This window comes from Zonotrichia leucophrys, chromosome 10 (genome assembly GCF_028769735.1).
Source record: "Zonotrichia leucophrys gambelii isolate GWCS_2022_RI chromosome 10, RI_Zleu_2.0, whole genome shotgun sequence".
NCBI lineage: Eukaryota > Metazoa > Chordata > Aves > Passeriformes > Passerellidae > Zonotrichia > Zonotrichia leucophrys.
The window spans coordinates 12413642-12436762 of NC_088180.1; the positions used below are offsets into that span (position 1 = coordinate 12413642).

The window sequence follows — 23121 nt, forward strand, 5'->3', positions numbered from 1 at the left end:
TTACTGAGGAAATCTGGTTAAATTTGAGAAAAGGCAGGAGCTGAGCCTTCTCTGTATGTCCAGAGACCTGATTAGTGCCTCAGAGGAATATCCCAAATTCCACAGGTCCAGGATGCAGGAGGGCAGGGAGGAGCAGGACTGGGGATGGGTAAATGCTGCCACAATGCTCTCAATTTCTAAAAGCTTTCAGCCTCAGCAGCAACCACATCTCCAGACACCCACCATTCCCTCAACCCTGCACTGTGCTATGCCTTGCAGAAAACCTCCCTGATCCAGAAAGTGCTCTGCACATCTCCCCACCATCCACTGCTGCCCACCAGGACCAGCAGTGCCTTGTGGTGCCATGCACAGTCCAGGCACAGCTGATTTCTTGTGCTGGGCTCATCCAAGGCCATGATCTGCTCTCCCTTGGAAATCTCAGTCTGTGCCTGTTGGGAAGGTGTAGATGCACTGTTGCTTCTGGAAGAGCTTCAAGCCCCTCCTGCACATCGTTTGTACTGTATTGAAGAACATAAATAAACCATAGGGAACTTACTCATGGGAGGAGTTTGGCTGCTGACAGCCCACTTCTTTCTTGTTTGAAGAGTTTGTTCCAGTATCTAAGTGAACGTTGTAGATTCAGGTAACAGCCTGCAAGATATCAAGTTATCCAGTGTCCCAGAAGCCATCCAAAGTAGCCAAGTTTGCTGGAGAACCACTAGCAGAGCAGCATTTTACAAGATAGAGTCCTTTCCTGGAAAGACAGCAAGGAAAAAATGAAATTTAAAAAATTACCTCATCTCCACAATTACTTCTCCAGGTGCTTGGCTTTTCCCAAAGTGCACACCAACACAACTGACCTTTCCTTTCAGTAGGAGTGCATTGCCTGCTTTCCCTTCTTCTGTTTGCAGATGCAATTGGATGGAGACACAGGAGCTCCTCAAAAGGAAATATATGGCCCTGAGATCCAATGTTCTGCTTGTGACTGTTTGTGCAACAGCCAGAGCCATTCACCAGAGCTCGATGTGAAACCAAGGATTTATTCAACCAGCACAATCGACTGCTGTGACACATTCAAAGAGCACTGAGCTCCTGGGGCTGGGCCTTGGTTGCCAATACAACATTGTGTGTAGGAGTTTTCTTCTACCTTGAGACTCGGTGGCTCCATCCAGCAGACAGAAACCTGGCAGCTGCTCCATCTTCCAGCACAGCGATGACCCAGATGAGATCTATATATCCAATATTCACAGCTTCATGGCTGAGGGAGGCTGTGCCAGAGTGCTTAGGGTTTTTTGGCATGAGCCTGGTCCCACTTAGCATTTTTATGAATGTTCCTGCTCCTGGATTTGTGCTGTAATCTAAAAATCGAAAGGGCACTCCTGCTTGTAAGCTTCTGGACTTGATGGGTACAAGAGAAAAACCTGAAATTTATGCAAACCCATGATAAACCATTGGTGCAAATGAATGCAAAACTATCTCCAAAACTGAAACCACCAAATTGGGACTGAAAATCCATCCATAGGGACCTATGGTTGCAGCCTGACTCACAACACGTGAGCACCCAAGGTGGGAGCTGCTGGCCTGGCCCTGCAGAGAACACTCAGCATTCCCCATCCTGACCAAAACTACAAAAGCAATGCATTGAAGGTGTTTGTCCAGCAGAGAAAAGGAAATCAGGCTCTCACATCACTGTGTTTTCATGTTTGTGCAGCAGAGAGGAGGAATTGAGGATCTCACATCACTGTGTTCTCATGTCACTGCCCATTGTTTATGTGTCCTCTTCCACAGCTGCCCTCTACAACCTCTGACAGTGGTAGGTTCAGCTCTACCTCTGTTTCAACACCTGGAATTTCAAGACAACCTGATTTTGCAATTAACAACTCGCAAGCAGCAAATTAAATTCATACAGGGACCCTAAATAAACTGGCTGCCTGTTCCCAGGTGATTATAAACACTTATCTATAGTACTGACATAAAAGGGACAGGGTTGCATAAACATGTAAGTTAAAGAGGTACCAAAATATTACTCATGACCTTGTTAAAACAGTTAATATGGCAAAACTCAGGCATGAAATAACCTATAAAATGAAATATGATTAGTGTCAAGAGCTAATCTTCCAGAAGCCCAAACAACGTGATGCAAAGGAGCTTTTAAAAGAAACCAAACAAACTCATTTTTCATTATCTTCTGCCATCTTATTATTTCACAAGTTAGAAATCCATTAGCAATTCTGCCAAGAACTAGATAGGCTGCTTAGTTATCTAACAGTGAGACACTCACATCCCATGGCTATCTTGATGTCCCTGGGGAAAAAAAAAAACAGGAAAAGCAATGGAGTAATAAATTATTATAACTGTTTCATTAAAACTTAGGACACTGTAATTTTCAAGTTTATTTGGTGTTATATTTAAATGAACCAAAAGGCAACATTGTACAGTAACATTATAAAATAAAATTATTACATAGTACATTAACCAAAGCCCCATTAAAAAAAAATCCTAAAAAGTCATTTGGGGACATATCCTACTCTTGCTCTTCTGCACACATGATTTATTAAGCTCATTTAAAGCAGCACTCTTATTTTTAGGAAAAGCAAAATGGAATTTGCCCCCAAAATGGAGTATCTTTTCTTATAGTTTTTGCAGTTTCATTTTATCATGTGTAATATATCAAGTTTATAAGGCATAAATACGAAAAACAGTTCAATATGCTCATCATAATTTTAATTAAGTAATACAATCTAGGACACTTTTTCAATCACACCAAGGATTACAATGTACCTATAGCTTTAATTTCTTTTTTTATTTTTTTGTACAAAAGTCTATCATATGGTATACAGTGTATTCTAGTTGGTAACTGGTTCACAAGGTGGATCACAATATTCTTGAAGGTTAATATGTCAGGATTTCACCCAGTTTGTACACTCTGTGCAGGCTTCCTCCTTCCCTGGCTGCTCTCCTCCAGCAGCAGCAGCATCCCAAAGCTCCATCTCCTTGCCTGCTTTTAGAAGGGCTTAGTTACAGCAGCAAATCCCACTGGGAATGGCTTGGGATGCACATCCCAGGGGTGCCAAGGAGCTGCCAGGAGTGGAGGAGAAGGCAGGGCAGTGGCTCACAGAGGTGTTTGTGGAGCAGGGATTCAGGCTCTGCTCTCCCAGCTCCCCTCAGGCTCCATGACAAACCACAGTCTGGTGTGTAAGGAAACCACTGGCCAATGCAGTGGGTGCCACTGGCTGCTTGTGCAAAGCAAGGGTGGGCAAAAGCACCTCAGTAAATTACGAGGCAGCGTGGATGTTTGGGATGGTGAGTGCTTCGGTTGGGCCCGCTCCACATCACCCACAGCTCCATAACCTGCAGAGCCTCCCCAGGATTTTGGGCATCTTTAATGCAAAGACTCATCTGGTGCCAGCTGGATGAGCTGCACAGATAAACCCTGTGATCAGTGACACCTCCCACACCCATCTCCTACCTCCCCTTAGGCTGATATTTTCTAAAATCAGATTACTGGTGAAAGCACTGTTGGTTTGGGGCTGGGGGCAGCAGGTTCAGAGGGGCTGGAGAGGGCAGGGGGTCTGTCCCCACCTCTCCTGTCCCTCCAAGGCTCCTGTGTGGGGTGGGCAGATGGGGGATTGATCCTGTGCCCCCCCAGGGCCCCCTGCTCCCTCCAGCAGCCAGAGAGGGGTGTCCGAGGGCTTCCTGACATCACCTGGAACCAGGAATAGCTTTTTCTACATAGACAATCAACCTAAATTGTGCACGAGGTAAACTGCAGAGCAGTGTCCTCCAGAGTGTTTTTCCCATGTCTAATATTAGATATCTTGCTGGCAGCTCTGAGTTGTCCCCAGAGGTTTCTCTACCTGCCTACATTTACTACGCACAGATCCCGAGCTCCTGCGCTCAGGTGCTCTGAATCACACCACAACCAAAAGCAGCCTAAAATAGACAGTGTGAATTGCTCCCTCCCTGCTGTGACTCCATCCTGCAGCATCTGGGAGGAAAGGGAAATTAGCTTAGTGTTATGAATGGGCCAAAGTCACAGAATTTGGGTCAGGATTCAGGCCAGGCAGGCACAGGCTTTATCGTGGGCCTATTCTCTATTTGCTGATGGGACATCCAACCCTGTGCTTATTTTTCTGATAGATCAACAGTCTCAGGAATCACCTATCCCTAAATAAAGCACAGCACGTGAGCAGCACACAAACAGCTCTCCAACTGCAGGAAAGAACTGACACACATCTCAAGTCACAACAAAGCCTTCGCCTCCCACACACCCTTCCCTCAATACTTTTTTTAAACCAGTCAGAAACAAACAGTGAGTGCAGCACATTCCAGAGAGCCAGAGGAAGGAGCATCCAGTGCTTTCTTAGCTGCTGTGTCATTGTGTAGGGAGGCTGCTTCTGAAGAAACCAAAATTACCCTATATAAAGAGCATTCACTAAAAGAATCTCCTTCCCCTAGGAGGACCAGCAAGATGCACACTATTTCCTGAAAATCCTTTTTTTTTCTTTTTTTTTTTTTTTTCTATACTTGACAGAAGAGTAACACTGTCTGGGTTTTTTGCTTTCACTAACCATGACAGGCAATTTCTGTCCCAGCCTGAGAATTCCATCAAACCTACTATTTGCATTTGGGATAAAGCATCAAATGGACATTTCCCATGGGATACAGACTGCTTGCTGTCCAGTAGATTCAACCATCACTCTTAAGTACATTAGCAAGAGGGAAGCAAAAGATCTCCCTGTGCTGAATGCATTGCACCAGCAGCAAGTTTCTACCAGTGCTGAGAAATTGTGCCCTTAATGTAAGTGCTCAGTAACCACCAGCCCTGCTGCTTGAGGAGCACTCGGAACTGTATAGAAGGCTTGCAGGAAAAGGACCTCCATTAGTATCCATTATGCTGTGATTTATGGTATGGGCTTAAAATACCAAGAAATTAAACAGTTCTATTTAACCTAGAGTCTAAAAAAAGGCACAAAGACTTGGTGGAAAAAAAATTTGTAACTGTTCAGATTATATTTCCAAGAACTTTAACAGTGTTGCCTTCATTTGCTAGATTTGCTTGCGGGCAGGAGTGAAATTGAGACACTTTCACTGTCTGCAGAGGTAAAGAATACCCTTTTGGCAAGGCAAGTTTGCCAGCTCTATGCAAATGTTATTCAACAGAAGTAACTAAAAGCTCTTGTGATTGCTTTAAAACATAATCTTTTTGGTCTGCAGCACATTGCACTTAACCAAGTACTCAGTGATGATAGAGTGGGTCTTAGGGCAAGACCAAATACAAAGAGCCCTTTTTAATCTGAACGTAGGAATGAACTCTGTTCACAGCTACACAGTCTGCTTTTGAACAAATGATCATGAAATACATAAATACTACAAAATAAATACAATACATTCAGAGTTTCCAACACTGTAGAGAGCTGTTAAGACTTCCCTAGCTTCTCAATGTGATGCATATAGAACATTCCCTTCTATACAGTGCTACATCCATGTGCCCACACCTCAGCATAGCTCAGACAGCTTTCCTCTCTTGCCTGGATTCTCATCAGTCTCTGCTTCTGTAAAACATTATATCATTCCTTTAGGAAAAAGAAAAATATTGCACTTTTAAAAATGCATAAAAATCGAACTGAGTTCCCATTAACTCCATCACACAGTCTGTTATTTAAAATAGGACTTTTCCAAAAACACATCTCTACTTGTTCTGCGCTCCGCCTCCGTTCTCCAGCAGGATATCCTCAGAGCATCGTCCCTTAGCGCACTCCTCACAGTTTTGCCAGCAGCCATTTGTCACACAGCATGAGCTATCCGAGCCTCGGGTGGCTGGGGGTCACAGGGCTGTGCCCAGGCTCAGGATTTCATGGTGCAGATGGGCACCACGATGACCAGGATAACCGTGCACGCGGCCGCCGCGATCAGGGCAGCGATCTTGCAAACCTTCGCCCTCCTGAACTCGGCTTCCTTCCGTTTCAGCAAGGAGTCGTAGCCAGGAGTGTAAATGTCTTCCATCCAGTACTCTAAGTTGTTTGGGTTCAAAGATTCTTGAGTCTAAAAATCAAAAGGAAAGGGTTGTTAATTGCTTGGGGTCTGCCATTAATAAAGTAAGTGAGCAAAGCAGATGTATCCAGCTGCACCTGGATCTGCTCTCAGGATAAAGTGGGTTATTGCCACTTCTCACACCCCTCCATCTCCTGGTCCCAATTCCATAAAGCTGATGAAAGTGGTAAAAAAATACTGCAAAAAAATAGGCTCCTGCAACAGTAAGATTCTGCTCCAAAATCCCTCACGTACCTCTGATTTACCGGAAACTTCGTCATCTTGGATGGCATTTAAATAGGATCTCTTTAATCTGCTCGACAGCAGACGTGTCAGCAAGTGCTGGCCTGTTACTGTTAATAATTTTTAAATTATTAAAGCTCAGCTGATGGGAAAGGTTCTTAATATATGCTCCTCATGCACTACATTTTACAAAGCTAACCTTAATTTTGTCACCGCGATTTGCTTGCAGGGATGGTAACCCAGCCCCATCCAGCACCCAGCCCTGCTGCAGGGGCAATTCACAGACCCCTCCTCTGGAATGGCATTGCCTGGGGACACAGGCCACCTGCAGAACTTCATCAGTATTTCCATCTGAATTACTTATTTTTTATGTCTTACAGTTTTTTGTTCCTAAGTACTTATGAGCTCTTAAAGCTTTCCATTTCAGCCTTGCTTGTTTTTTCCCCACTTTAACCTCTGTTTTAGAGGAAAATAAAGGGAAAACTGGGGAAACTGAAACTCTACACATTATATTGAACTTATCAGCAGAAAAGAGTAAAGCAAATAAAAAACCATTTTGAAAAATGACAGCATTTCCCCAAAGCTGTCTCCTTTATCTGAGGTTCCAAAAGCCCATTTCTTTTAAAAAAAAGAAAAATATTTCATATAAAAATATTACAGTGAGAATACCCTAACACACACCGTTTCTGTGCTTGTAACAGTCCTGATCCAAAGCTTGTTGGACTCTGCAAAGAAACTCCAGCTGACTTGAGAAGGATTTGATAAATCCTTTAGCCTTTAATTGACTAATTCAGATTTTTTTCAGATTCAGGCCAGGAGCTACTGGCTAAAACTTTGCTTTTCCTGATAGCAGCATTTGTTAAATGTAAGTAACTACTAAAAGAAGAGATTCTATAGCTATCTCAGAAAGAAACAAAGAAAATTGAGCAATGGTTTTATGATCATTTAATAGACACCTCTATGATAGTGTTAGAGGTGCTGAAACAGAGGCCATCAGCCACACCTGTGATTGTATCTTTATGGCTTTGAATGACCTGTTTCAGCCTTGTGAAAAAAGGCAGCAATCTCATCTCTAAAGGCATCAGAAAATAGCCTGATACTGTTTGATCCCAGTGGATCATCACACAAAAGCAAAGCAATGAATCTCACACAGAGCCCACACCTGGGACAAGCTTTGGGCCTGACTAGTTTTGCAGTTTCTTTTTTTGGAGAAAACCCAGCAGACTTGTCAGGCTCCAGGAGAAATTTCAAGTAAACAAAGGTAGAAAACCCCCAAAGATAGTAATAGTATGCTTCAAGGAAATTGCAGTTTTGGACCCATCTGCCTTGGCATTGACCTTTTAACTACTTCAGAAGGAAGATGCATTATTAAAAAGGCCCATTACTGTTAATCAGCTTCCTTTCCCATTTCATTGGCAGACGCAGGAATGTTCATTAAGGCATAATGTATTTACTTTCAGTTCTAATAAACTTAATCACTGGGAAAAAAAACCCATTCATCAGTCTGTGTCTATTTTTTAAGTTTGTCAGTAAGCTCCATTATAAAGTCTAGACATGGGCTTTGCAGGGCAGATGCAATTCTGACAATCTTTTTGGAGGGAGAGAATCAAACCAGTAAACTTCTATCACCTTTATCCTAAAGATAAATGATGGCAATAAGCCGATTTCTCTGGTTTGCTCACAGCCATGCAGAGCTGCTTACAGAGAACAAAACAGCCCAACGAGGAGCAGATGGAGAACACTTCTCCCAGAGGGGCTTTGCTTCCAAATATCACCTCCCTTATTGCCTCACACAGCAGGTAAGTGATGCTTTGTGACTGCCTGCTGCAGAGGAACTTCTTCCAGCCCATTCCTACTCCAGCACACAGCCTGCAATGCCAGGGTTAGGGATTCAGTAAGCCATCTAAAGCTTTTAGGACCCAAAAAGCAGCAGGGAGCTGAGGCAAGATGCAGCCTGCCCCCCGTGCTGCTTGTTTTTCTCAGAGTGCAATTCAGCCACAGCAAGGAGCAGGGGCTGGTGAGGACAGGGAAGTTTGCATGAGCCAAGCAAGGAGGTGAATTTGTTGTGCACAAATTCCTGCACAAACACTCATGGGAGCTGCACTACAGCACTGTGTGAGTGATGGTTTCAAATCCAAATCAGCCAGCTCAGGGTGCTGAGGCACAGCATCCTGATGCTTTCCTAGGGATTAGTCTGATGGGTTTGGGGCTTGCTTAGGTACTTCAGAACTGAGCCATTCAGAACCCAAAATGCCTGAGGTCAGCACCAGACCTCCCCACTGGTCCTACATTCTACTGTCAAAGTGCATATAAACGATACACATATATTTTCACATCAGTGTGCAGTTCACTGTGTGACACATTTTGGGTTTCAAGACCAAAAATGCAAAATTTCTTTCATTTTTACACATTTTGGATGGCATCTTTCAGTCCTCCTCTTTAAACCTCTGCTCAGATACCTTCCTTCCTAAAAGATGTGTTGTGTTTATCAGACTACACAGGGTATCCAATGTGGGTGCTCGTTTTATGTCAGGTTTGTGATTTCGTGTCAGGAAAACGTTAATGTAAAATTTGAATGTGTCTCCTCTGCTTGTTGCACAAGAGCCTGCACACTTCCCAGCTGAACCAAAATGCAAACTAGACACAGCATTAGTTGCCTGGCTGGTTTCCAACAGCCACTTCAAAGCTTCCACAGTGACGTGTTTCAAAACCAGTCGTGGTATTGAACATCTTCTACAAGTATTTGATGTCTTGTGTTCCTAGTAAAATGAAAAAATAAAAACAAAACCTAACATTGCAATTCCCTGTGAATAATTCAGAGTCAGAGGAAAAGGCAGCAGTCCCAGTTCCTGCACCACTCTGCCTTGCTGCAGTTAGGAACCAGCTCACTCCTGCACTCCCTTATTCCCCAACTCTTCTTTAGAGCTACTGAAGCCACGATGGCTTAGAAGACATTTCTCCATTGCAGAATAAGCTGGGAGCATCAGCTTGTCAAGGATCACCATTCAGAAACAAAACATTCACATTCTTCACTGTCCCTGGCCAGGATGGATAGGGATCAGCAAGATTAGAGGCTCAGCAATCCACAGCTCTTTCCTGAGCTTTCCAAATCCCTTCTTAAATGCATATTCTGGCAACATCCATTTGCAATCAAGCCATTCAAATTAAACAAATGAGACTCACTTGTAGATCCAAGGCTGCAATCTTGCCTTTATCCCCCGAATTCCTCGTGTATTCCTCTATGGTCCATGACGGCTGGGCACGTTTCACTTCAGCCAGCTCTGTCAACCTCATGTCTGTGTAGAGAGGGTTGCTTTTCATGTGTGACTTGAGTGATGCAGGGTAGGGATGAGGACTAAAGACTTGTTCAATCAAGAAAGCGTCTTTTGGCTGTTTAGAGAGTCTATGTGGCTGTGGGATTTCATACTGCCTGTCTGCCTGCAATAGGGTTTAAAAGAATTTGAGAGAAAAAACAAGACTATGAGGGAGTTAAACACAAAAGACAGAGATATTCCTTTTAGAAGCACCATATGATAAAAAATAGACCAGTTAGGATAAAGGTTTTGGATGGCCTTCATCCATTTGCCCACCTTCTTCTCACAAACAAACCAAAGCAGTATTGATGTATTTTACAGACACAATTCCAACACAAACACAATGCTGATGCAGCAGAAGAATTTAGGGTTTGTGCTGTTCAGAGATCAAAAAAATATTATGAAAATATCCTGACATCCAGAAAAGCCCAGCTGATCTGCAAAAGCTGAGAGATACAAGAAGGCTTCCAGGTTTCTGTTTCCAGATCAAATCCTAACGTGAATTATTCTTCAGGGATGCCCCCACCTGACACTGCAGCATCTGTGGTACCATCCAGTGCCAGCCACAGGCCACTGAAGGAGTCCGGGAGGGACTCTCAAAATCAGCATGTCATCCTAAGCAAAGCAGTGTACACAAAAGCCAAGGTTTGGGCTGACTAAGGATGGCCTTCCTCCCCCTCTGCAGTCTAGCAATAACCCATGGTTTGTGGTTTCTTGTTCGCCCAAGCACATTTCTTTCCACCAAACCTCTTCCTCTCTGTTCTCAACCCTTCTCTGCCCTCACACCCCATTGCAGAAGGCACAGCAAGCCTGTCCTATGGTCACAGCTGGCAAGGGGATGCAGGACCCCCTCCCCAAACAGGAACAAGCACCCACCCCATGCAGTTTCACAGAGCAGCACCCAGAGCCCCAAGGGCATCCATGGGGTCACTGAAGGGGGCACAGGGAAGCTGCTGGGAGCACGGGCAGAGTTTTTCTGCCCAGCTACACTGCAGTTACACAACAGGAGGCTTAAGACTCATTTAAATGACCATGAAAGTCAGATAGAGAGAACATAACTAAAATGAGCACCTCACAGCACACATACGAGGTTTTTTCCTTGAGGGATTTGAATCCATTAATCTATTTTGTTGGCTTTTAAACATGTACATACTTCTCTGATAAAAACCATCACAATTCAATTTCAAAATATCCCTTCTGAGACAATCACTAGACAATTTCAGTTTTCCCCACACCCTTTTCACCAAGGTAATTACCAGGCCTCCTTATGTTGCTGCAGATGATGAAGAATACCATCACCTTCCCAAGATGTCACCTACATTACCACCCTTTCTTTGCAAAAAAAGCAAAGCTTTTGAGAAGCAACTTGGCCATTTTGCAGCTGCCAAGCAAGAACCTGCAGGTACAAAATCACTCAATTATGATAACAATAAAGGCAGGCATAACATGGCAAGGCAAAGCATTGTCATACCCGGAGGCTTGTGATGACTGTGGAATTCATAACCACATTATTTTTAAGCATTTATTATGTGAGTTAAAGTTGAAATTACCTCTTTAGATTTCCTGTGCCAGTCCTTATTTTCTCCTCCATCTCTCTCTTTCACCTCCTCCTCTGTAATGCCAACTTGGTTGGTGTAAGTAATAGCTCTCCAGTCTCGGGGAGAGTTTGAAATACTTGCTATTTTGGATTCGGTCGCACTGTTTTCTTCTGTTAGTGATCTTGATGATCTCCTAGTAAACAAACTTTTTTTTAAGGCTTTTACTCGAAGGCTCTCGCTATTACTTCCACTGGCATCTGAACAGCACCATTCTGGATTATTCTCCAGTTTGCCTCCGTGAGGAGTATTGTGGCACTGGAATATCTGCGGGGAGTTGCTCTCATCTGACGCGGCATCGCTCGTCAAAGAGTTGAGATCTATTTGTACACTGACCTTCTCTGGCTGCTGGATTTTTTGATCCAGCTTGCTTAATTTTCCCAGGACTTGGGAGATTTCTTCTCGGACACCTGAGAGAGATTCCAGTTTCTTCTCTATTTCACCAATCCTCAAGACTAATTTGCAGACGCTCGTTTTCAGTTCATCATCTGTGTTACTGACATCTGCCCTGACCACTTTATCCAGTTTGTTACAGGCACTCCCATTGGAGATCTTAGTCAAATTGTGCTCAGGTGAGCTCTCACAGTCTGATTTGTGCACCTGAGACAAGGAACCAGTGCTGTTGTAGCACGAGGACTGCATCACTCCCGTGGACCCGCTGATACTCATGTCATCCAAAAACCTGAAAATGTCACTGATATCATCACTCACGATTTCAGAGTCATCATCTGACTGCTTCAGAGAGTGCCTCTCACCATACTTAGCTTGGCCTGCTGCACACAAATCCTTGCATTTCTTGTGCTCCAGAACCTGCTGCTCCGTTTGTGTCCCAACACTCATGGTCCTGTCAATGCTTAAGATCTGCACAGAAGTACAGTTAATGCTTTTATCCTTAAACTTTTTGACTGGCTCATGTTTCTCCACATCTAGAATGGAAGGAATTTCCTTAGGTTTGTGCCCGTTGGGTTTCACAGCATAGTTTGCCTGCATAATTGGTTGCTGATCCTTTGCATTTAGGTAGGACTGATGCCTGTCAACTGAAGGAAAGTTTGGAGATGGGTTGCTCGAACTCTGGTATCGTGGTTTCTCTTCAGACTGCTTCCTATTAAAAAATGAGCGTTCAAAGTCAGGGACCTCCTCAGTATTTAAACTCCAGCTTTTAGCTGGCCAGGCAGTTTGCTTGGCTGGCTTTCCAGTCCACTTTTTGGTTTCCTGTGGTCCAAGAACAGTAGTTGGGCCAAAATATGTAGAAGCTTGAAGATCATCTAAACTTTCATGCTTCACTCGCCTTTTGTCCGGTATAGGAGAATAAATTGGATTCAAGTACTGGCTGCTGTATGGCATTTCAAAGCTGTGGTTGAAGAAAGTCTGCTTAGAGCTTTCCTTCCTGTTCTGAGGCTCTCTGTGTCCATCTTCTGGTGTTTTATTGGATGGTATTAAGTTGGGAGATATTGTAATCAGATTATGAAAATCTTCTTTGAATATATTTCTTTTCTGGACACACGACTGCATCATGAACGGCTCGTCATTTGTAATGAAAGTTTCTTTTAATCCTGCACTTATAGGCAAGGAATCCTGGTCTGAAATAGACTCATTTTCAATGTTCATGGGGAAGTAGGTGCTCTGCATCTCACATGGTGGGGACGTGGCAATGGAGTAGGACGCCAGTGCCTGCAGCCTGTCCAGAGAGGCAGCCCGGCCCTTCATGTCCTTATTAACACCAAGCAAGAAGTTAGGTTCTGACGAGGGGACGAATTGCTGGCAGTCTTTGCAGTCCATCTTCCTGCATTTTGAAGACCTTCTGACAGGAAAGCCCCGGTTAAAGTCCTGGTCGTTGAGCTCACAGTTGGGCACGCAGTCAGGCACACAGTCTGCCACATTGCAGATCTCTGTGTCAGACCTGCAGGACTCGAAGGACTCCTTCTTCTTCACTTTGTGCCTTGCAACTGGAAGCTTCTCCTTGGCCACTCCCCCATTCATTTGGATGAGGTTGAATATTGTTACTATATCTGCTGCAACCATGATTTTCTTTGATTGCTGATTGTTTACAGTGCATCTCATTTTGTCTTTGAACAAAGTCGCTGGGAAATTAGGATCCAGGCAAGCGGTGTAAAACAGCACGCTTCTGAGCTTGGCCAACTGAGATAAATCAAACCTGGCACACAGGGACTTGCAGAGATCCTGGTAAGAAACAGTATTCTGCTTTGTGTCCAGCTCCTCCAGTATCTTCACCAGGAAGAGTGAAGATTCCTGGTTGGACTCCATGGCTCAAGTGTATTTTGCCGTTTAGCCTGGAAACCACGTTCCAACTTCTACAGCAACACAAAAGAGATTTGTAAGTCACCCACAGATAATACCCAGGGCCTTGCAACTCAGCCAGAGATGGGGCCTGGCTCCCTAATCATGCCATCCAGGGCTTGCTTTTATAACCCATCCTCATGTTCTGAACTTCAGGCTGCAATCCTAGCATCCAATAAATCAATACTTAAATGGAATTGGGGTTTTATCAGAGAAAGTTCCTTTATGCCAATGTCTACTAAAGCAACCAAGTGATAAACAGAAGAAGCTTTGGAGAGGCTGAACTAATGGCAGATAGACAATAGCCTGCACAGAATTTCAGCACAGAATTTCTTACCAACTTATGAGAGGTTCAAAGCACAGTTTAAACATCAAATTGTCTGCAATCATTTCAGTCCTAGCCTAACCAGGGCTGATCTACTGCACTATGACATGTTTTCATATCTGAATGCAAATGGCTCTGAAGATTTTCTGTCAATAAACTTCTGAGATGTTTTTAGAAGTTATCTGAGAACATAATTGCCATCTTGCTTGCTTTAATCCATTATTTTCTCCTCTGCTCTGAATTATCTCCTTTGGATACTTTGACTTTTTTTTTTTTTTCCAGAAATACCTTTTCAGGAAAGGAAAATTTGCCAGGTTCCACATGAAAAGTATGTGTGGGCCCTGTCTGGACTCTAAAGTCCAAAATTTACCAAAGAACAGAAGGAGTTAAAAAAAAATAAATTTTACTGAACCTTGAAACCAATCCAGCAGATGCCAGAGGGCTGGCTGCCAGTCAGGATGGATTTGAAGACAGAGAAATATCAAGGACAGAGAACATCCTCTTCAGTGACGTGCTCCCAGTGAAGCCTAGAAGTGCATTTCCATTCACCATCCCGAAATGACAGGGCAGAGGTGAAGAGCAAAAGCTTCACATTTATGTGGATAACAGGAATAGCTTGAACAAGCATAGCTAACACTAGCAAACATCTTGGGGAGAATATAAACCCCTGCACTTTCAGAATTGAGAACAACCTTTAGCTATTATGGATTAGGAAAGGATGTTGATGATTTTTCACCCATCTATTGTGAATATCCTTGTCGGTGTCCCTGCTGTTGGCTACTAGGAAAGACAGAGCACAGGTTGATGCTCTGCCAATTGCTGAATTTGGTCACTCTGTCTTTGTTATTCTTACTGATAGGAATGACAAAAATCTTCTCAGTTTCTCAAAAAGGTATGTTATCTTCCCCCATTCACTGCCACCCTTAGATGACCCCTGGAACTGGCCTCTCCTCCATCAAGTGCAGAATATCCACCCAAATGGCAAAGCACTGAAGTCAACATTGCAAGGCTTATTATTACTCATTCTAAAAGGCACCTTCTGGTCAAAGACCTCAGGACTCCTGAGCACCACTCCAGAATCCAGGGCTCCTGTTCCATCTCCTGCCCTGACATCACACATCAGTGATTGCTATCAGTGCCAGAAGCCAGAGTACTTCAGCTGTCATAACAGATAGTTACCCAAAAGAATACAAAACAAGTCTCCATATGAGCTCAGATGTTTATTTAAATAACAACTCTCTACTGTGTGTGATCAGGAGCTGAGCAGCAGCAACGTGGATGTGTTTCTGTGATTGTAAACACAGCTCTCAGAAAGCAATGGCTACAGGGATTTTCCAACACCTCTGCTGCATGCATGTTTGCTTTTAAAGCTCCTGTATTATGCATAGAAGCACAACTCCTCTGCCAGCTGACAAAGGAGAAAAAATGTTTTACTGTTCTGTGCTCAGCTCCAAGAAGTAATGCAAAAGGCTGGAGGAGGGTGCTTATATCCTTTTTCTCTCAGCAGAGCCTCTTTCACAGCCTTCCTCTGTATCTCTCTGATATGCCACCATTAATGATGCTCCCATGCTAGATCCAAACTCTGCTAGTCACCACCAAGGCTACCAAGTTCTCACAGAATAAACTTCACGTGTGGGGCTCAGAGACATTCCCAGCTGACAGGGGACTGGCATTCCAAGTCAATTTTCTGCATGTTACAAATCTGCCACTTGGGACAGGAGTGAAAATATGTCTTTTTGTCACCTCCAGGCTGAATACCAGCAAAAGCAACAATCTCCTCCTATTTGTAAATTCACAGCTTCTTGTCAGCCCCTCACCTGGATATACATTTTCACAGCCTGATGCACACCCTGCACTGGCCCGCCTTCTCCCCACTCACACTCCTGCTAAAACACCCAAGTAGCCAGTTTGCACTAATGTATTTTTGAAAAGTGTCAACCCATTTTGCTCCCCACCCTTCTGCCTTTACTCTCTCATCCCAATGAGGATATCCTAGGTACAGCTTCTGAAAATCTTTGCTTTGCACCAAGGCATTCTTTGCGTAACCAGAGGTTTTAACTCCAATTCAGATTTCTAAACACTGTGAATCTGGTAAAACTCAGGTGCAGCCTGAGTGATGACAAGCTCAGTAAGTTGAGTTGAAGCCCTTCTGCATACCCTCAATCTCATGTTGCTTGTTCTTAGCACCAATAAGAACCATTGTTTTGGGGACCCCAATCCATACACAAGCAGAAAGGTGGAGGCACTGAAGCACAGACCCAAAGCAGGAGAGCCCAGCTAGGCTGGGTTAGCTCAGTCCCAGCCCTGTGCTCCCAGACCCAAGCCTGGCAGGTGACAGTCAGTTATAAAGCAGTGAGAGATCAGGGATGTGACAAAGGCTTTGAGACAAGGGTGGCCAGGAGAGAGCTGAACCTGCTCAGGTGGGAATTCAGCCAGTTCATTCAACTGAGACTCAGCTATGGGAGGTGGAAACTGAAAAGGCAGGTTGCAAACTCAGATATAGGCCTGGAGTAAAAGAAAACTAACTAGGAGCTGGAATAATTTCTTCTTCACCCTGTGGCTGTTCACAAACAGCTTTTTGGTGTGAGAGAATTTTAGGTGTGAAAGATATCTCTGGGCTTCAGCCTGAGCATGGAAATTGGTGCTCCCTTGTGCCAGAGCATCAGAAACATTGCTGCTATGGAGCATCAACAGATGGGGGCTGTGAAGAACAGGATGTACTACCCCTAAGGATAATATATAAGGGCCTTGGAATCTTGTTTCCTGGTTCAGGGATGTAAAAACCTGGTGCCAGAATTTTTAGTGGCACATTAAGCTCCTCTGCCTCTTATCAAGCCTCCTAACAGCCTGCAACAAAGACAGGTGCTTCTTGGCAGGCCAGCCCAGGAGCTGCCACATCCCGGGTGCCAAGCACTTGGCCAAGCACCATCTCAGCCATTATGTCCACGTTCATTCAGTATCTCTCAAAGCAGGACCAGAATAGAGCTAGACGTGGCACAGAAATGCAGAGCTCTGAAATGAGCACAGGAAGGCCTTTTAAAGAGAGCTCAGGGTCACGAAACAGTCAAAAGCAGCAAAGCAAATGGAAGCACCCACAGCAAGAGCAGCAGCACAGGGTCTCTCCTCAGATGGCCTCAATTCCACCAAGGTCCTCGTGCCTTCCCCTCACTGTCAGCAGCCACACACACCCTCCAAACCCCCCTCAAACTGACTTTGGCCTCCAGACACATGGAGCTCCCCACACAAAGGAATGGGATCTGGCTTACTTATCTCTACCAAGCCCATCTCTGACCAATGGAGCCACTTAACATTTCATCCTTAATGATTTTGTTATATTAGAATTGGAAGGGTCGCTTTGACTCAGCTTCCCGAGATTTGACATTTGCTGCTCTAATAGCACAATTATAGCCCAGCATGGGCTCATGGAGCATCAGATTGCACTGCCAGTCGATGGGGCTGGCTCTCCTTGCACGCAGATGAGCTCCAGACTTACCACAGATCGATGTCTTCTTGCCCTGCACCAGGAGCAATGAACTGAGCTCTCATCTTACCACTAACCCACTGTCTCAGCCTCTGGAGGAGAAGTCCAAGAATATTACAATTGCAAGCTCCATCCCCAGAGGAGCTCTCTGCTGCACAAAGGGAATATACTGTTCTATTTTCTGGTGTCTTTAGGAACCAAGCCTCCATGAAAGCTCTCCCCTGTGGTTCTCCAGACCAGGGGAATCTGCAGACTCTTTCATGCATCTTGCTTCCTTGCAGGAAAGCCAGCATGCACCTCCCATCCTCACCACCTCCCAAATCAGCAGTGGGGTGGGGATGCTCCCCTCATCTTCTGCCTACCCTATAAATTTGCCATCCACAGGAATTTCTGGAATTAGAACTGCTTCCCAGTTGCCCTGGCTGCTTTCCTGTGACTCCTACAGCCCAAACCCTGCCCTGCCACAGGGTCTAAGGGCAGCACACATTGAGGCAGATAAACCCCATCAGAGGATTCAAGACACAGTCCCACCACTCGACTTCTCTGAGCAGCTGCAGGGTGGCAAGGTGCCCTGCACGAGTCTGAATCACAGCCACTGCCACACAGACCACGTTATCTGCCTCTCTTATTTCCTCCTTCATTTCCTCCCCTGTTCTTTGTGCCACTGACATTTGCTCTCCCCATCTCCCAATATCCACAGCAGGTGCAGCTAACACACAGATGTGACTCTCCCTTTGATTTGCCAGCCAAGAGGGAAACAGCATTCTCGTTTTGTCCCCCCCACGGTGACAAACGGGCCACCCCAGAACGCCACTACAGCAATGCAACAGCAGAGTGATCCTTGCATAAATCCCCTCAGAAAGAGCCAGCCACTCCAGCACAGCAGAACATTAATACAGAGCCAGTGATATGCTGTTTTACTATTAACTTGGGCTCATAAATCATTCAGCCTGCCTTCCCAGCACCAGATACTATAAAACAAGGCAGGCAACGCTTGCCTCACATGAAATGTAACCCGTTGAGACGGAATTCAGTTTTTGTTTTCTCCCACACTCATAAATCCATTGCTCTGCCAAAACATTAAGAAATTTCTGATGAAGGAATGGGGACCTCGAGCCCCATCTGGCTTCCACTGCACACAGACAGGGGAGCTGGCACTCAGGGAAACAATGCCCATTTCCACACACCTTATTCCTCCTCCTCCCTCCAGCCTTCTGCCGCTCATTTAAAAGAAAACTAAAACACACACTTTGGAGCCCTGCCCGTGCAATGGCAACTGCTCCTCTCCACCTTTCATTGATGAGAAAACTCCTCCTGACCAGTTTGGCACAGGCTGTCTCCTCCGGAGCATCTCCGTGGCGGCGCAGGAGCAGGGTGGGCTCAGTCCCTGGGGCAGGAGGAGGTGGGTGCTGGCTGCCTGCTGTGGGCTTTATTCAGAGCAGAAGGGAAGGAGCCCCTGCATGCCGGGAGCTCACAGTGCCTGTGCACCCGGGAAGGATGCACATACCCTGCACATCCCGAGCATTCCGCTGCCAGCCCCCTCCGAGGGTCACCGGGGGTCGCTGGGAGGAAGAAGCCGCTGTTTTCTGGCTCTTATCCTGCGTGAATGAGCCCTGGGAAACCGCGCTTTACAAACCCAGCTCCTTATCAGAGGCAGGCTCTGCTGTGAAAAGACTCTGCACAACACTTGAGCTGCCTCAACACCCCAGAATTCAGCGGTTTTTAAAGGATCTGAGTGCCTAAATTGATAGGGAACTTGTGGATAAAAGCAGCGGACCCTCGCGGCTGTGCAAGAGCTCAAGTCGAACAGGGTTTGCCATTGATTTTTTTGCACAGTAACATTAGGCTGATTATCTGATTATTTGCATGGTTCAGTTATGCAATCCAGGTTAAGGTATCTCCACGATCTGGGAAAGTGCAAACAATCATCCTAAAACTGTGCAATAAATTACTGGAATTATTACTGCATCATATACTCTTGGTTATTCTTTGCCAACTCTTGGCCCATTCAGACACACACAAATACTGTCGTCCCCATACATCATTAGAGCACATCCAAGCCACGTTTTTACCGGAATTTTTTTGTATAAGGAGACACCATTAAAAATACCGACAGACAAACACAAAAAAAGTCTAATTTAATTAAATGTGAGCAATTCATCCCATCTGTGGGCAGCCTGGATTTTTGAACAGCAAGTCTATAACAATCTCACTGCCTCCCTGCTCCCTTGCCCTGGTGGGTCCAGTTTCCCTGATCCCCATCCCTCCAGACTCCGTTTGGGGGTTGGGGTCCCTGGGGCTCAGCCCAAGGGTCACCCACTTGCTCCTCTCGGGCAGATCCGGATGTGCGGGATTAAAGTGGAGATGCCAAAGTCCCAGATGGAGTTTCACGATTTTGGAGCATCCCCTTTTCCTAGAGAGCTTAACAAAGAGACAGGACCCTGGGGGGGCACCCAGAGGGGCTGAGGTGTCCCTTACCTGCGCTTACTCCTCCTTCTCGCAGCCCGGCGGGGCAGCCGGTGCTGAACGGCACCGCCGGGTGCTCAGCGCGTCCCTGGGGATGGAGGTCACGGGGGGCTTGTCCCGGCGCCCCTCTCCCCCAGCGCAGCGCCCCGCGCCCCCTCCCGCACCTGGGGCTCACCTGCGGGCTCCGCCTGCCTCTGGCGCGGGCAGCGCGGCCGTCAGGGCTGCATCTGCCGCTGCAGCAGCCGCTTCCCGGCCAGTAGCAGCAGGAGGAGGAGGAGGAGGAAGAGCCCGAGGCTGAAGCCCCGGCAGGATGCCATAGCGCCGGGCTGCGCTGACAAAGGCGGCAGCAGGTTGGCATGGGAGGAGGGAGAGAGGGGAGGAGAGAGGAGAGAGAAGGAGGGGAGATGGGAGGGAGGGGGCAGCACAGGCCGAGCCTCCCCGCGCCGCCCCCGGTCCCGCTGCCCCGGCCGGCCCCGGGCGCTGCGGCAGCGGCGGCTCCGGCTCCGCAGGGAACGGGCGCGGCGGAGGGGCCGAGGCTCCGCTCCCCCAAACCACTGTATCCCTATTATTGTTGTTATTATTCGGGTGAGCCCCGGCGCTCCTCGGGGCGGGGAAGAGCGCTCAGCTCCAGCCGCACCGCCAGCCCCGCTGTCCGGGCAGGGACAGCGCCCGCGGGCAGCCTGGAGCAAAGTGGGCAGGAAAAGGAAAGGGGTGCCCAGCGGGAAAGGGGAGCTCAGAGAAAGGAGCCCTACTCTGCCCAGCCAGGGACATGGAGAGCATCGCTCTGAGAAGGAGCGGCTGATGGAGCCGGGGCTGTTCAGCCTGCAGGAAAGGCGAGGCAGGGGTGACTTTATGGCTCTTTACAACTCCCCTGAAATGAGCAGGTGGCCAGGTAGGGGTCTCTTGTTTCAGGTGACAGGCGATAGGGCAAGAGGAAATGGCCCCAAGTTGCACCAGGGGAGGTTGAAGTTGGACATTAGGAAACAGTTATTCACTGAGAAGTGAAGGCTGGAACAGACTGCCCGGGGAAGTGGTGGAGACACCATCCCTGGAGGTACTTGTAGACGTGTAGATGTGGCACTTAGGAACACGGTTTTGAGGTGAGCTAACACTTGGACTTGATGATCTTAGAGATCTTTCCCAACCTAAAACAATTCCGTGATTCTATGACAGCATCCAGTGCCTGCCTTGCACACCCAGTGCCCACCCTGCTTGCCCATCCATCACCCCCGGGGCACCAAGGCCACCATTCACATCCCTGTAACTGCACAGCTGCCCTCAGGCAGGTGGTCCTTGCAGGGATGGGTCTGGGGGTGCAGGAAGGAGCTGCACAGTGTGGGAAGGGGCTGCAGACTGTGGGGTCCCCACCCCAGGTGTGCCGTGGTACACGTGCGGTGCCCAGGACACGCACACTCCCTGTCTGGCAGGCAAGGTCTGACCTCAGCCACAGCACTGCCTCTGCCCCTGCTGCTGGCTGGCCACGCCACACAGAAATACTGCAGAGAGTTTTTAATAGAGGTGTTGCTGGGTGAAATAAAGCAGGAAGATGTCAAAGGCTCGACTTCTCCTCTCGCTTGCACTGTTTGGGAAGCAGGCTATCGGCTTCCCTTTCCTAGATGGACTAATTTGAGGGGTTGTATGCACAAGCACATCACAGCCATCAGACCCCTGTGGACAAACTGGCCTAAAACTATGTGGTTTACTTATTCTGACAACCTTGGGAACAGAGCTCTCTGCTTTCCTGAGAAAAATAAGGAGTCAGGAGGGGGATTTTATTTAAAACCCACTGACTTTGAAGAATGTTGTGTGTGATTCAGTGTATACATTATATCTGTAAAGACAACACGCAGAGCAGCTTAAACAAGAGGAGAGGGTAAACATACATCCTTGAAAATGGAAGAAAAACATGTTTATACTACATTATTCTTACCACTACTTAACAGCATTAAGACAGGGAGTGTCCTTGGGCCACATTTTCCATGCTTTTGTCAGAATTTTTTTTTGTCTATAAGTATCCATTTACTTGCAAATTTCACGGCTGGGTGATTTCAGCCCTACACCGCTTCCTAGAGTACATGCCTTCAGGTCATCAGAATAGTCAGAAGAACTCTCTGTACCCTTCAGAACTGCACACACCAGAGAATAAATAGAAAACATTTCTTACCCCCAGTTCTGGTCTAGCTGATGTTGCTTGATTTTGCCCAGGTTCTGAGAGGTTTCCAGAGCTGGCTCCCATAGCTGCCACCAGAGGAAAATTTGGTGACTTCACCTTTTGCCTTGCTTGCTTGCACCCCAGCAAGCAGAAATTACATTTAATTGATGGCAAGGGTTTCATTATGTTCTTTTGGGCTGTGACTAGCAGCATATAATTAGGAATCACCTGCAAAAATTGGTTTGGAACAGTTAAACAGGGTGCAGACTCATACACACAAGGTGTTGATTTTACACTGGGAGGTGTGTCCCAAGGGCAGCAGGGCTGGCTTCCTTGGGGCTGGGGAAATCCTCTCTGAGCACTGGGGTGCTGCAGGGACGCCTGTCCCCCTCCCTTTCCCTTGCTCTCCAATTCCAGCTCTCCTCCTTCCCCAGGCCAGATTTGACAGCAGCTTCAGTGGGAATTTCGTCCAAAAGGAGAGCAGGGATCAGCTCTCCCTGTCCCCATTCTCCATCTAATTTTAGCACCATCAACTCCTGTCTCCCCTCACCACCTTTCCTTGACATTTCTGCTTTGTTCTTCACTCTTCTTTTCCCTTTCATCTCTTTCCTTCAGCAGCTGGCACATTTACCTTGTCTGGCTCCCCCATAGCTCCCATCTTCCCTCCAGCTTCCTTTCCCTCTGCTTCAGCAACTCCTTCCAAACTAAACAGGTGACCCACAGGATGTCCATGTCTCCTCGAGCCAGGGGTGTCCAGGACTGAGCACCAGTCCCAGTTTGATTGGCACCTGTCCCAGTTTGATTGGCACCAGTCCCAGTTTGATGTCAATGTCTCCTCGAGCCAGGGGTGTCCAGGACTGAGCCCCAGTCCCAGTTTGATTAGCATCACAGTGCTGCAGAAATAGTGCCCAGCTCCTCACAATCTCTGCCCTATGCAGCACAGCCCTAACATAAAGATATTTCAGCCCAATTAGGTTGCCAGGGCCAGAGCATATTCCTCATTCATACGTGATGCCAATTCCAGCTACACAAAAATGAATGCATTGCCACTGTCCTCTCTCACAGCAGCAATGGTGCTTTTTATTTGTGCACAGGAATAGTTCCACAGGGCTGGAAACATTGAAGCTGATGGATGGAGAAGGGGAAACTGATGTTGAGGGTAAAATCTAGGAAAGAAAATCTACCTTTCATCACTGCAACACTCACTAGATATTTCTTTGAAATTTTTGGCTCCC

The 23121-nt window shown here is 46.5% G+C and overlaps 1 protein-coding gene across 4 annotated transcripts; it reads right to left on the bottom strand.

The window, feature by feature from the left end:
• Positions 1–2339: 2339 nt before the first annotated feature.
• On the bottom strand, positions 2340–20222 carry MINAR1 (membrane integral NOTCH2 associated receptor 1). Of its 4 annotated transcripts, none has more exons than XM_064722260.1 (4): positions 19910–20188; positions 11120–13476; positions 9439–9693; positions 2340–6024 (listed from the first exon to the last, which is right to left on the bottom strand). In XM_064722260.1, exons 2-4 carry the CDS (start codon positions 13427–13429, stop codon positions 5827–5829), a joined length of 2763 nt encoding a protein of 920 aa, XP_064578330.1. In that variant the 5' UTR covers positions 13430–13476; positions 19910–20188; the 3' UTR covers positions 2340–5826. The 4 variants fall into 4 exon arrangements, with proteins under 4 accessions (XP_064578330.1, XP_064578331.1, XP_064578332.1 ...); XM_064722261.1 differs by lacking the exon at positions 19910–20188 and adding an exon at positions 19747–19799; XM_064722262.1 differs by lacking the exon at positions 19910–20188 and adding an exon at positions 14200–14663.
• Between the last annotated feature and the right edge of the window lie 2899 nt (positions 20223–23121).